The sequence below is a fragment of the Rhipicephalus microplus genome, chromosome 9 (assembly GCF_043290135.1).
Source record: "Rhipicephalus microplus isolate Deutch F79 chromosome 9, USDA_Rmic, whole genome shotgun sequence".
NCBI classification, from domain to species: domain Eukaryota; kingdom Metazoa; phylum Arthropoda; class Arachnida; order Ixodida; family Ixodidae; genus Rhipicephalus; species Rhipicephalus microplus.
In genome coordinates, this window is record NC_134708.1 from 128,904,214 (window position 1) to 128,919,391 (window position 15,178).

The following is a 15,178-nucleotide window of genomic DNA, read 5'->3' on the forward strand; positions in this document are numbered from 1 at the left end:
AGAGTTTGTGCCGCCTCTGCCAGACTTGCCGTACGCCCACTTTCCGTTGCGACCTCGCTGCGACTTCTCGGCTCGAATAAACGTCATCACATCAGTCACCTGAAAAACGCTGTTTCCCCTAAACAAATAAGGCTCCAAATTCAACTGACTGCGCTTCAAGTGCAATGTGTACAACCGCAACCGGAGGCTGCCTTATGCCCGTGCACATGTTCGTGATTACACTGAGAAGAAGCCCCATGTTTGAAGAAGAAAAAGGGGGGGGGGGGATAAAAGAGCTCAACTTCAGGACGCACGTTGATAAATAGGCATAGCTTCTTGTCCCCCAGTCATCCCCTCCTGCGTGGCTTTGAGTGAGCTCACTCGAACGAAAGGTGAAAGAAAGCACGTAAAGTATGTGATGAATTCCTGTAGCTCCGCTAGTATTTCGCAAATTGCAAAATTTTTTGCAACAGTCGATATAGGATTAATTAAGTTTCTCTAATGAAGACATTTGATGATTACTTGGAAAGGCTTTTCAGGGCTTCTTCATTACAAGGCAATGCGAACATGTGCCTCTAACTTGAAGGTAGGAACTCTTCAACCTGATATGGTTTTGTTATGGCACAACGTAGTCATTACAATTCCAGCTTCCAGTTTTAAATTTAGTCGACCTGTTCCAAAACTTTACCCACTGTACAAACCACACCTTTATATCAGTAAATTATCCAAAAATGAAGAAAATACAATTATTATGTGAGCAAATACAGTACATGGATATAAAAAAGATAAGTGCAAGCTGCAGGAGTGTAAATGGCATATTCAGGCTGTATGAGGAATGTCGTGGAACTGGTAGAGATGAGTATTAATGCATCAACAGCAAACAAAAATTTAAAAAAAAAGCAAAGCTGCCCACTTTGTTATTTATGAGAGCCAGAACTGTAAGCGGCAGTCCCCCCCCTGGGTGCTGCCCCCCAAAAAGCAAAAATAGTGGATAGTGAAGTCAGCCATAAAATAAGGTGCTTCCACACAAGCATGCAACCACAGCTGACACAAATGAGCACTTAAACAGCATTAAAAAAGAAGCCCCCAAGCACAGCCCCTAATGAGCCCTTTGCAGCTACACGAGCTATCAACAGCTGTTTTGCTGAAGCATGCATGCTCCTGCACCCTCCTCTGAAAGAAGGCACCGCGCAATAGCCAGCATGCTTCACACCAAATGCTGGTGCAAAAGCCCCCCAAAAAAATGAGAACTCAGGACACAATGTCATGTAGAAGCTGCTACAGTGCTATGAAAAAATCATGCAAGAAACTTATTCATTTGAAGGCTTTGCCTTTCTTTTGCTATGCATGGATGAGTCATGTCAATATTCCTCGAACCAGGGTGCAAATGGCAACTATTGGCACCCTTGTTCAAGAATCATAGCAATTGAGAATCGAGATTAGCAGTAACCTCTTTTGGATTCAATCTCACTTAACTCTACAAAACAAAACGCTGGTTAAAGCAAATGTGAGTGCTCCCAAGAGTGAAGGGTTTTTGTGCTGTTAGTGACCAATGACCAAGTCTGGTGAGTCAACTTACGAGTCCGTTAAAATATGATTATCTTTTTCACCTATAGTTTCAGTGCTCCATAAAAGCAATATATTGCATAATAGGTGCTCCAGCTGGCACCTTGCAGTGTCTCGTGGCAGTGTAGCGGCCTCCCTCCACATGAAATCGCGCCTTGAGCTCTGTTTTCACACCTCACACATATCTCAATGCACAAGCATTTGTGCACCGACTCAATATTTATAGCTGAGAGGCCAGAACTACAAGAGGGGGGGGGGGGGGGGAGTCGAGGTTTCTTGACATGCCCTCCTGTGAATTTCTTCCCGGGACATTCTCATAAAATATCTGAAGTGCCATCTCTTTGAATAGAGATTACCTTACTGGGTTGCAGTCACTATATGAAGGTCTGAGATTGAAAGGTTGTAACTGGAGCACCAATTATGCAACACATTGCTGTTAAGGAGCATTGAAACCATGTGTGGAAAAGATCATCAACTGGAGCACCAATTATGCAACACATTGCTGTAAAGGAGCATTGAAATCATGTGTGGAAAAGATCATCATATTTTAACGGACTCGGAAGTCTACTCACCAGACTTGTCAGACTTGCAATGAGCAGCGAGTCTGAGTCCACTAGTAAGGCCTAAGGAAAAAATATATTTCATGAGTGAGTGTGAATGATTCGCAGATTTCTTTTTAACCTATGCAGGGTGCTGCTCAATATAAGCACGCAGAGACAGGGTAAATGCAGAAGTGGTTCAGCTGGTAAGGCAATGTGTTATGATATAGAAGAGTTCTTCGGTTGTCCAGAGAAGTGTTACATTATTAAGTAGTACCATTGATCATCTTACATCGCTGCCGAGAAAAACACTGACCAGAAAAAATTTGAAACAATGCACTGTGATGTTTTGCATACAAAACAGCTCCTAATAGCACCTTAATAGGGCATCAGTCAGTCGGTCTATGATGAAGATTTTATAGATGATGCTGTGCAGTCACTGAGGAGGTGTTTCGAAAGAGAGTCTCGACACTAAGGAGTAACAAGTATTCAACGACTGCAGCAGGGGAGCTCCTGGTCAATACTGCAGTCTACATGGAGGGACTAGTCGGGCTGGTGATGAAATCATTGCTTGAAGGATTGAATATTCTGGAGTGCCTGAGTTTCATGCTTGCGATGAGTAACACTTGATGATTGTCTCACCATCATTGTTAAACCCACTTGAGTTGTCCAGTGATTTAACTAGCCATTCATTTAGAATAAAATATTGCAATGGCAATTATATGGACACTTTCAACAGCTGCTACCATTGAACATAAGGGCGCAGTTATGAGTGCTGGTGCGTGCTATTTGGATAAATATCACTACACGGCTTGTTTACGTGGTGTGCTCTCAGCACTTTCTATTCGTTGAGACTTCCGACAGCACAAAAACCCACTCACTCTCAGCAGCACTGACAATGACTTTAACCAGTGTTTCGTTTTGTGAAATGGAATCTGAAGAGTTAAGTGCTAATCTTTGTATAGCATTCCCATTTGCTCCTATTTCCTTCATTGCTTCGTGCTTGTAACAAAACTCTGAACTAAGACTTTATCTTTGGACCCCAACCAGCATTTGCTGGCGTGCTAAAACAGGGGTACAACAGCCGAAATAGCATTTGAAGCAATTTTTGGAGCAGCAAAATGTTACTTTTGGAGCACTAAATTCCAAGTTCGGAGCTGGTTGTGGAAAAAAAGAACATGCATTTTTATCATGACATAGCGAATTTGGAGCACTATAAAAAAAGGTGGCTTACATTTAGAGAAAAAACATGTATAAACAATTCAACATAAGCTAAATTATGTAGTGTGAGCATACTATTTACTACTATTTCAATGAAGGTAGTATTTTGAACCACCTCGCTAAGGAACCAATGATAAAGTCCATATTAGCGTTTACTGCACCTGTTAAATCAATTGACAAACTCTGAGAATTTCAATATCAATCTGCCGATATTGTGAGCTTGAAATTTGGAAGATTCGTAAAAACGAGAAGTAGAGGTGGTGAAAAAAAAATTGGCGCACAATTTAGTTTATTTCTGTAGAGAAGCATAAATGTCACACACTGCTTCAAATGATTGACAGTAGCTTATTTATACGTCAGTAATTATACTGGTACTCAGAATTTAATGGTGTACAAACGCATGAGTAACTGAGCAAGATGTGAAGTGTCCCAGTATCGCGAACAGCCCCTTGTAAATCTCAACACGCTTTTTCGCAGGCACCGGTCTAGTGCGGCAAAGGTGACTCAAGCAGCTTTAGAACGAAAGTCAACAAATTTTCTTACCGCTCACCACCCCCCTCCCACCCACCCTTTTCAGCATGGGGCTATGTGCCGCTTCGGCTACCTTGCAAGACGAGTTTGACCAGATAAAGTAACAACGGCGCAGGCCCGTCGCCCCGGCGACGGTACTAGATATCTATCGCCAAGACCGTGGCAAGGACGCAGCTTCCAGCCAAAATTTGTTATTTGCCACTGCTAAGGTAATCAACACCGGCATTTACAGCACGTCGAAGCCTTATTAAGCCATATCCGCGCTTCTGGCAAGAGAACTTACATTTTCCGCGAAGGGTTGGTGCAACACATTTTTGTTTTAAAGTTCTGCCATCCCGCCGATACGTATCTGTTGTGGTCAGCGGACCAATAGACATGCAGTGTTGTTACTTTATCAGGTCGATCACGTCTCACGAGCATAGGGTGTGTGGCTAGATTATTTTAGGTATATTCTAGGCACTTTACTTCGGGTTTGCGCGCTTTTAGTGATGGTGCAAAGCTGCAGGTGGCCGACATGGCCTGCATTGCTCACCGCAATTAGTACACCTGAAAAAAAATTGAGGCTGGCTGGGCATTTTGGCGCAGCGTGGTGCAATTTTAACAATTTCACGGGTTTGGCCCAGCTCGGTGCAACAATCGGGAATTGTATCAAATTGGCGCGATTGGCACAGCTGCTGCACCCCTGCTAAAAGGGCCTGATGTTAAACTGTTGAAGCTTTAGCAGTGCATTTTGGGGGATGTTAAGTCAGCCATTGGAGTCTACCCGGTCACTGCCTCCAATTAAGGGGTAGCGACAATAACTTTTCTGCTCTATGTATCTACTTTGCCATTATTGAATATGACAGCTCTGCGGGTGTATGTAAACACTGCCTTACTTCAGAGCACTGTGTTGATTAGAGAAGACCGGCAAGTCCCAGACTTCCACGTATTTTTTACCCTATTGTAATCATTTTTGAGCATGTAATGATAGCAACCAGAAGTTTATACTAATTTGTTCAGAACCTTGCGTTCTATTGACCGAACCAAAGTATGGTTTACTTTATTTAAAAATTGCATTTTTTTGCTCCTGTACATGATTTTGGACATTTTGCACACTTTCTTTAAGATCAAATGAAAGTTATTCTAAAGGATCAAGTTCAGTTCAGTACACCACCATGTGTTGCTTGAGTACGTGCACAAACAATCAGCATGACATCTTTTGCCATTTTAAAATTATCATACTGACATAACAAAAAAATGCCATTTCGAGAAGATGGAGTTTTACTTATGCAATAAAAATTGCACATTTTTTTTCTGTGCTGACTTATTTTTTTTACTGTGCCACCTTATCTATTTCACTGTGTCTGACTTCGGTAAATGCTTAAACAACACTAGTTGGACAGCCTTTTCTTTTTGCTAAAAAATGCTAAACTTCATGCTTTTCGTCAATTTAGAAAGAAAATAAGCTACAAATATACCATATATAAAAGGGCCATTTGCTTTCAGGTCGCTTTTTTCAGTTGATTAAAAAAAGATACGCAGGATGAGGACAATACTGTAATATCTCAAGCAAGCGCCCCCACATAAGCAAGTTCCATCCTCTCTCTTTCAAGATATTTAAAACATGTACGAACAACTGAGCAAGCACTCCCCCCCCCCCCCCCGCCTTTTTGCCATTTCTGTAGTTTCCTTCACTTCCTTTATTTAGAAGGGCAACGAGGTTGCAGAATCATAGTGAATTCATGCATATTTATTAAAGTGTATCAGTTTCGTTGGAAGCACATGCGACTTTTTCACCATAATCTTGATTTTTTGATGCAAGACCGAGCAAGAACCCCCCCCCTCCAATTCTCGTCACCTTCACCATAGTGGGAGCACTCGCTCAGGATTGCACGGTACACGAAATTTGTAGAAAAAGAATCTGCTTTCATATCTAGTAAACAATGAAAAAGTACTTTCTTCTAACGTTTGCTTATCCTGCTTCCTTCATACACAAAATTAATAACATAACCCTTACAAATATTATTTAGTTCTGTAGCAAGGGAATATGCTGCCCGCTGATATTGTGAACTGCTCTTCTGTTAAATTTATGAACAGAATTCAGAACTTATGTGAACACCTGTATACTATACAATGTGCATATTTCTTGCTCTTACTTGCTTTGTACATAAGTTCGATTTATTTTCCTCACATTTTTGTGTATTCAAGTTCAACCCATTCCTGCATTGGCCCGAGAAGGGGCGTGCAATATTGTAAAATAAAATAAAGATAAGCTACTTTGAAATTCACATAAACTTGGTTCCCTACACTGACAGACACACGTAGTTTCAACCCTGTTCAAGAAGCATGAAGTTGGCAGACTTGTCAATTATTCTGCCCATTGAAAACATCAGTGCTATTGAAAGCTAAATTTCTTAACAGTACACACTTGCCTGACAGCTTCTTCTTGAAGCATGTGAAGCCCTGTCAAGGTGAGGCATCATTGGGAAGGACTGTGGTAGCGGCTCAGAAGTTGTAATACTGGTTGTGATGCAGCAATGGCTGAAGTGAAATATAGGTCGTGGTGGTGGTAGCAGCAGCTGCAGTGTTTCTGCCGAAGGTGCCTGACCTGGAGGATATCACTGAAACCTAAGGGGTGACAGATAATAGGCATTAAGAAATCATGAAAAAGAATGTTCACTACATTATAGAAATTTGCAACTTAGAGTAATGGACAGCTGAGCTTGTTGGTAGAGATTTATGTTGGACTTCTGTGAACATAATAAGCGAGAAGCGTAGCATGTAAAGGGTGTGTCGTGGGTAGTACCTACATTCACAACATAGCTCAGGGGCTAAAGAGAGTGATAAACAGATACAACATAAATGCATTATGGCCACCAATAGACTAGGTACTAGGCGAGATATAATGTCATGCTGAAAAACATCGAGAGGGGACAAGAAGCTGGACTCACATTTGTTTTGTAAACACACCAAAAATTTTGTTGATTACCATACGGGCGTAAAGTAACATGTTCCTTTTAGCTTCGGCCATACCTACATAGGGAAGATGGGCCAGTGTTAACTATAGATGAACGAAAAAGAAGAGAGCGCGAACTACAGGCTCACCGAAAATTCTATCTTTAAATTGTCGAAGGTGTGTTGAAAGCACAGGCCGACCAAAAAAAATGTGAAGCTCACTCAATCGCAAAATGTATTTGCACATATGGCTCATTCAGATTCTCATTTATGGCCCAATCCGAGTTTGAGTGACTCGGCTTGTGAGGGAGTTTGCCGACCTATGGCCGAGAGGGGTTCTGAAGTCTGCCATTCCTTTCCTCCAAAGCCTCTATTTGTTGCTCAATCCACTCGTTCCATTGTAAAAATTTTCTCTTTCTGGAGGAGGCTCAATCAAACAAGCTTCTAATTGCCAGAGCCATCCTACAGGCCTCTTTTTCTTTCTTGAATCGCTGCCTTCTGCGACTTTTTTTTTTCTGGAGGGGTGGGGTGGGGGGTCTTGGGAGTGTATATAAAACCCAAAATATTACCACTCAGTAGAGACGCTCTAAATGCCATAAAATCCAGAGTAAGCACTCCTAACAGAGCGAGCACCTCCCTACTTTCTTGCTAAATAGAGGTGCTAAATAAGTAGCCTCTTCTCCTCTACCACCATCTTCACTGTTTTCATTTGCCGAGTGAATGCGAAATAAAGCCGTGTGTGCATGGGCATTCAAGAAAGTGCTTACGTAGACGCACAGATGTGCATTTTTTATTCTCAGTGATTCTTCCACTTCCACGTTAAATATTGACCGATGACTGAGCAAGAGCCTACTCTTCAAACCTTGTCGAATTATCATTCACTCTCCAGGAGCACTTGCTGAGAATTTTTCGATAAACACAACCTACTACAAAGTCTGTACTTTCCAGTTACACGTACCTCAAGACTAGAGTTGCAGTAACTACCTTACTAAGTCATATATTACATCATAGGTAGCCATGAATATTCACTTGAATATCATACTGTCTGCTGTGTTGCTGACCGCAACAGCTGCATGTGCTCCTTAATTTATAACTATGCAATAATTGCACATCATATGTGCAGACTGATGTTTATGCAGTGATTTAGCCACATGAATTTATGCAAATCATTACAAAATTAACTGCTTCATGAACGTAACAAACATAGAGTCAGCATGAGTATAACTTGAGAAGCTTGCTTTGGCATGTTGACACTCCGGAGATACATTTCAGCTCATAAAATACAATGCCTATATTTTTCAAAGTCAAACTGGCCTCCAAATAAAAAGCAATTAAAATTTCATGATGCAACGCATATGTGTTGTACGATTTCTTTAGTGTGCCTGTCTATCTTATGAGGTCACAGCTTTCAGTTCTTGACGCAAAACCCATGTAAGCATGCCTCGGATAAGTGTGAAATGTGTGCTAGAATTCAATTTCAGGGTGCTGAGCAGTGCAGTGCAGCTGAAATTCATCGAATATTGAGCAATGTGTACAGCACCACTTTCAATACATGACAGCAAGGCACTGCAATAGTGTAGGAAATTAGAAGCATGATGTACAATATTTACAATGCAAACTGACTGCGAATGAAGCAAGTGTAAAACTATGATTTTGTTGACTGAACGAATCAGATAATTCGGTAAAATCATGGGGTCAGAATTTTTGGGCTGAGTAATTCATTTCCCAAAATATTGCAGTCAGCTCAATACAGCACAGATGGTATACCATGGTTGGACACAGAGTGAGACTCTAGTGCTGCAAACTGCGTGCAGTCAGTTCCTAAAATGCTGACTGGTCATGAAAACAAAACGATAAACGGGTGCCATTTTGACATTTCTCTGGCACTACCATGATGTACTCCAGAACTGAAAGTGCAATACAAACAGAAGCATTCCGATGAGCGCAAAGAAATTCAAGTGAACCTTCTCCAAGAAGAAGTGCATGGCTGCTGTGTTTGGGGAGATAAATGGTGGCGTTTCCTTGATAAAATAGGTGAGGCTTAAACCCACAAAGACTCATGAGATTTGCCATCTGCATCGGCTCCTAGTTAAAGATATTCGTGACACGCTGTTTCGCTGGCCACGCTTTTGGAGACGTAGACAGGGCTTTTCTTTCAATTGTGTTGAAATCTAGTCATTTGCACAATCATAGTCGGCTGTGCAGCTGTCGAAAATAGTGCCAAACGGGAAAAAAATGTTCAGATTCCCTTGGAACAAAGATAGAAAATTGAAGGAAATTTTGTGGAGAGACATGGTGAGTGGTATATGTCTAGCGTAAGGTGAGTAATATTTATCGACAATCCTGCGTGGATGGTTTCGTTTGACACATTCGGTATTTATGTACAGGCGCTCCAAGCAAAGATCCATGGCAGGTTGACTACGTGCCATCAACATATTCGCACGTCGAAAGAGAATCTAAGGTGCCAAGACTGAAGTACAAAAGTCGTTTGGATGTGTAGTTTTCATCAGCACAACCACAATCACTATCTACACAGCTACGACAAGCATACGGCATTTGTTTTAATATGCACGGCCGCTATGCAACGTGCAGCCAGCTCTGAGCTTGATACAGAAAACAGCAAGACAGAGCAGCCAACAGCCGCACGATATCATGCCAGGGGTGACACCGTGGAATCCACGGCACCAATTGCAGTGATGTATACACAATTAGTAGTGGTTAAGAAGGCGACGACTTCGTACCAGTTGGAAAAAATGATCTGTCAGTAATGCTATGTAGACAAGAAAGGGCGCTCCACTATTCTATATATAGAACAGGTACACAATGTGTTGCTAGTGATTTCAACTGTTCCTCCAAGCATTCATTACGTAGTAAATTTATTCATACCTGATCTGGTGCACATGCGAGCAGGACAGGTAACAAGGCTTAACAAACACGGTGCCTGACTGTGAGGTGAGCATCGCCTATACCAGCTTGTTCACAAAAACTATGCAATGCCGAAACGCCTAAGAAGCTCGACTTTACTAAATAAAAGTCGATGTCATTCATGAACATTTGAACATTTTACCAGGCCGTCACCGCTGAACACGTAGTTTTAGTAACATATGATACTCATTGCACATGGTGAACGTTGATACAAGATACTATATATCCAACAATCTGAGACAGCGACAGAGTGTTTCAATTGCAAATGCAAAAACAGATGAGCGCCCTCACTGAGGCAAACACGCAAAAATAAGCACATTAATCGGTGATGTGCATTATTATGCAAGTGTAAAATTAGTTGAAAGACGTGACAACCAAGGCCACGCCACTTAAAAGAAAACACATAATTGTGATAGCACATACAGTCGGTAGTTTGCCACTTCAAATGAAAATATTATTTGGCAATCACAGCACATGCTTCTCTTTTGTGGTCAGTCGTAGGTGCGGTCATGCTATTGTGTGCTAGAAATTTGCAGCATATGCGTCGGGTTACCATGAAGAAAGCGAGTCACACGGATAAACGCCAATACTCAAGGAGTGATGCAGCACGCAGAGAGCCATTGAAATGGTAGCTGGTGCAGATGGCATGAATCCCATGAGCCTTTGCAAGTTTATGCCTCACTTATTCATGGGACATGGCATGACCCTCACTGCAGTATTGTAGGTCTAACTCTCAAATGTCTACAGAGCGCAATTAAGAATAAGCAAAGAGAGACATAAGACACTGTCTTTTTTTTCATGACAACAAGGGGCCACAGAGGAAGCAGCGAGAAGTTCAGTCGCCCAACACCATACAGACTCAACTTAGCTATCTCTGATTGCCATATTTTTGCTAACATGAAATGCTGGCTAGGAGGCCTGTGCTTTCACCCAGTCCTGTTCTTCGCTCTGCTGCTTGATGCAGACTCGCTTACTGAACTTCTAGGCGGAGAGTAAAGGAAGTTGCAAGGCAGACAGTTCTGATGAAGCCCTTGATCAACATTTGTTGTGCTGAATACTAAATCACTGAGACTCTTACATTACTAAGTCAAAAGTGTGGTTGCTAACTATTAGTGCTGTTCTTTTTCTTTGTAAGAATCATCCCGGCAAAACTGACGTATTTACGTGTGGTGCCAGTATTGTTACTAATTATTTCTGTACCATTCTCCTTTCTTGTAATTCCACTGCAGCTTGGGCTATGCTAGGCTGCAGTATTGTGAATAAATAAATTAATGAGTTGATGCTACACACTGTCAAATGTCTGAATCAAAATGGCAAATATGTACAGATGTAGCTGGTATATGTACCTAAACGTTTCAAATTAAGCAGTCTTCATTTTCGCTCTGGTTACTACTTCACGACCGAACAGAACTTGAAAAAAAAATTGCAACATAGAATGAGTGACCCTTGCCTAGCCAATTAGCACAAATGTACATGAATGAGCGACTATTGTATAGACGTGCGGCTTGTGAAAGCAACCATGATTGATATGTGGGGTTTAACGTCCCAAAACCACTATATGATTATGAGAGACGCCGTAGTGGAGGGCTCCGGAAATTTAGACCACCTGGGGTTCTTTAACGTGCACCCAAATCTGAGCACACGGGCCTACAACATTTCCGCCTCCATCGGAAATGCAGCCGCCGCAGCCGGGATTCGAACCCGCGCCCTGCGGGTCAGCAGCCGAGTACCTTAGCCACTAGACCACCGCGGCGGGGCTTGTGAAAGCAACCAGGACATTGGAAGTAAGCATTTTGTATATGTTGTTAAAATAAGTTTTACTATTAAACCACATTTACCTTCCAAGTTCTGACGTTCTTTTCACAGTCACTCTGGTAGAAAAGATTGTGTTGCACGGCGAGTCGTTTTTTTCTCCATCTGCACGAGGTCAGTAAAAATAGTTTAATCAGAGAACACATAAAGTTGGAGAGCAGGCTACTATAAATAACCACACAAATGAAAACGTAGAATGTGTGACTATTACATGCGAACAATAAATAAATGCAATGTAGTGCAGGTTTGCCATCAGGAATAGCGACGTCGACTTGTTCATATATTAACAACTCTACCAGTGTCACACCGGACATTTCCAGCCCCGTCAGGGCCGACCCGAATGCGGTTTTTTATCGCGATCAACAGTGCCAGCTACAACTTAGGTCACTGTGCAGCCGCACATAATACATTTTGATCCAGATCGGTCATGATTGCGATCGAAAGATCCCATGGGACACGAGCGCGCGGTATCAGATGCAGCATGCCAACATACACAACACACGGATAAAATGTGCCACATAAAAAAAATAAAACACACACGCACTCAAACATGTTTTCGTCGTGCCCTCCTTTGTTCGCCTAAACGCACGCCAGCGAAAGCGTCATGGAAAATAAAATGACACTCACCTCAAAGAAGGTGGACATCCCTGTAATAGCAGCTCTTCTTGATGTCCTTACCCGGCTCACTTTGCCGATAATGGCCTTTTTTGCCATATCGGCAACGCTCAGCGATATGAAGCACTTCTCGAGGTTGTCCACAACGGCGCGGTAACCGTCTCCGCAAATGACGAACGTGACTTTTGGTGCACCCCGCATTTCAAATGACTTTTCACGGTTTTACTGAACCACATCTGTTTCACACCTGCCGCACAGTTCGAAGAGGCATAGAGGCTGCACACAGGAAACGTTTAAATCCGGTAGCACAAGACAAGCAACAAACCCCTTCGCACAACCTGCAAGCGCCATATTGACGACGAATGACTCCAAAATGGGCTTGTCTTGGCCGCTTGTCGTTAACCGACTCTCCCGCAGTTACAATGAAAAAAAAAACTCGAAGCTAGCGAGAAAGAGAAAACTCATTGACACAATTTCAAATTCATAAACTCACGTTTTTTTGCGCGCATAAAAAAGCATGTAGTAAGTTTGATTGGTCTCAATAGATTTTTTTTTCACGCTACCAAAAATTTGTATTTTGGCTTCCTTAGTGCGGCTGTCAGGTGGTGTTGACTTATAGCTCGTAAACATCCGGTCGCGCAGAAATGCAAATGGCAGTTAAGCATTCTGCGATGATCCCGTTGATTCTCATCGACGCAGTAACAAACTGGACCTACCTACAGCGGAGAGCATGTGGAAAAAAAAAGCTTTTTTGAACTTCACTAAGCTTCCCAGCTGATTATTGTTCAGCAGCATGCCGTGACGGCATACGTTAACTGGCGTACAAGCATACATAATCGCCAAAAGAACGTGACCAGTAGACCCAACTTCGAGGAGACCAACAGAAAAAAAAAACACATAAAAAATAAAATTCGTCCGTGTTAATCTAGATTAACGACGAAAGCATAAAGCGCAGATCTGCGAGATGTTGACTATTTTTTGTTCAATACACAGAGTAATGGTAGAGATATTCTCGTCTGGGCCCTGTAATTAGTGTGTGGTGTTGTTTAGAATTTTTTCACGAACCGTAAGTGTTACATAGATGAGTATTCAGCTGACCTTACTGTATCTGTAAGCATTAATATATTCTTTATCTTGTATATGCATATGCCAGAATTCAGCGTAAGTAATAGTGTAAAAACAGCTGAGCTGTGGAGAATTATCTTTGGCTAAGTTGTAAATTATGCGTAAAGCTCTGTTTTGAATAAGGTGGAGCTTCTTTAAAGTGCTGCTAGTAGGAAGAAAAATTGAAACGTGAGACAGCTTAACGCACGAGACTGGCCTGCACATCCCTCAGCAACTTTTATGTTGACCAAACTCCTAGAATTTTACATGGCTAGCACATTTTTTATGTTTCTAGAGCTGCAAGTCACTGATTCCTGTCATAGCGCATGCTTCACCCCGTGGCCAAAAAGTGATCCCTCTCGTATTAGCCACGACAATTTCTAGTGCACTTTTTCCAGTCACGCTCCATTTTTACTAACCGAAAATTCTACGAAGATTACGATATTACTTAACGCACATTCAACGCGCAGCTTCTTGTTGAAGCAATGCTAACTGCAGCCACATGCACTCCGCAGTTGTAGAAACATAACATTAATTCGCTACATGTTGCCACTAAAACTGCCAGTGCTCAAGCTTCACGCACACCACTATGTGCATTCAAGGAGCCGCGAACTAAGCGGAACGCCTACAGCCACTTTAGGACAATCGAAGCCTGCCACACTGCATGCGCACAAACTTCATTCATAAGGAACGAAAGCGAGGCGTGGGGAGACAGCCTGTGTGACTGAGGAAGCAAACGAGGCTGCAGTCGCTCTTGATATCTACAGACTCCGCGCTTACTCTCTCGTCTTCGATCTATCGGTTACGCCTCCAACGCAGACAGCGAAGCCGCATGACCGAGGAGCACACGCCTTGAGATCAGCTCTCTCACACAACTGTATTATCGGTGCCATAAGTGCATGGTCATCGGCAGGATTCTCTCTTGAGGGGTGAAAATGGCTGGTGTAGGGCAAAAGCACTGCCATAGCTTGGGTGGGTGCAAGCGCTAGTGAGGCTTGAGGGGGACAACTACCCCAATTTTTTCCCCTTACTGACACCCATGCATAAGTGTGCAAAACAAAATGAGTAATATATACTAACAGTCTTGTTAATAATAAGTTAAACAAGAAACAAACCAGTATGCTTCTCTATGTGACTCCTAGATGGCGTAGGATCCAGTGTTTCTCATGAGTGCTAATCAATATTAACATGCTGATGTCAAAGTGACGCATAAGAATTCACAAGTTATAAGACTCAATTGCCATCATATTACGGAAATTCAAGCTTGACACAAAGTATTTCTTGGTTTTGTTTTTTGAGTGTAATACTTCCTTAAAGTAAATAAAGAGGACTAACACTAGACACTTCTCTTCAATTCTTTGAAGAATGAATTCTCTCTGCAGTTACACTACACCAACGTTTTCTTTAAACCATGCTTGCATGGCACTGCAAGATTACGTCCCTCAATAAAATTAGAGAGATGTCTTCAAATGACGTTTTCTAGGTCTTTAAAGAAAACTCAAAACAGGCAAGCAGAAAATGCACAAGTTTGTGTCACACAATTACTCAGATAACATATTTCAAACAATGCAAATTCGTGCACCACATCATTCGAACTGAAGAGATAATGGTCAAAATACTCATTTCTTGCAAACAAAAGTGGCTCAAGTCGTTGTTTTGAGCTTCCATGCATTGCTTTGAATGGTTTATGAGTGTGTTTGGTGGCACAAGCTTTCTTCTTCCTGATACTTGGCTGGGCTATCACAGAGAAGGCGAACAATAGCATATGATTCTCCACGCTATGTTTTGTGCACTTCCATCTGAACCATTGAAAATGGCCTGTTGCACGCTTACGTGTACAGCATCATCCCCATTGGACAGCTATTTGTAACGATATTAATGTCACAGCACATGAGCATCTTGTGCACAAAGCAAAGCGTAGAGCATTATTTGCTACTGTGCACCTTCTCTGT

At 42.1% G+C, this 15,178-nt stretch overlaps 1 protein-coding gene across 2 annotated transcripts; it reads right to left on the bottom strand.

Moving 5' to 3' along the window:
• Positions 1–5,978: 5,978 nt before the first annotated feature.
• LOC119163053 (uncharacterized) lies at positions 5,979–12,484 on the bottom strand. Of its 2 annotated transcripts, XM_075874299.1 has the most exons (3): positions 12,135–12,484; positions 11,534–11,612; positions 6,089–6,443 (listed from the first exon to the last, which is right to left on the bottom strand). In XM_075874299.1, the coding sequence occupies exons 1-2, from the start codon at positions 12,321–12,323 to the stop codon at positions 11,562–11,564; spliced, it is 240 nt and encodes a 79-aa protein (XP_075730414.1). In that variant the 5' UTR covers positions 12,324–12,484; the 3' UTR covers positions 6,089–6,443; positions 11,534–11,561. The 2 variants fall into 2 exon arrangements, with proteins under 2 accessions (XP_075730413.1, XP_075730414.1); XM_075874298.1 differs by lacking the exon at positions 11,534–11,612 and having other exon boundaries at positions 5,979–6,443.
• Between the last annotated feature and the right edge of the window lie 2,694 nt (positions 12,485–15,178).

Bases quoted from the DNA above. Each gene is read 5' to 3' on its own strand.
- LOC119163053 (XM_075874298.1), bottom strand. From the start codon at position 12,323: ATGCGGGGTGCACCAAAAGTCACGTTCGTCATTTGCGGAGACGGTTAC. The intron at 6,444-12,134 runs GTGAGTGTCATT...GTCACCCCTTAG, and splicing joins GGATGTCCACCTTCTTTGAG to GTTTCAGTGATATCCTCCAG.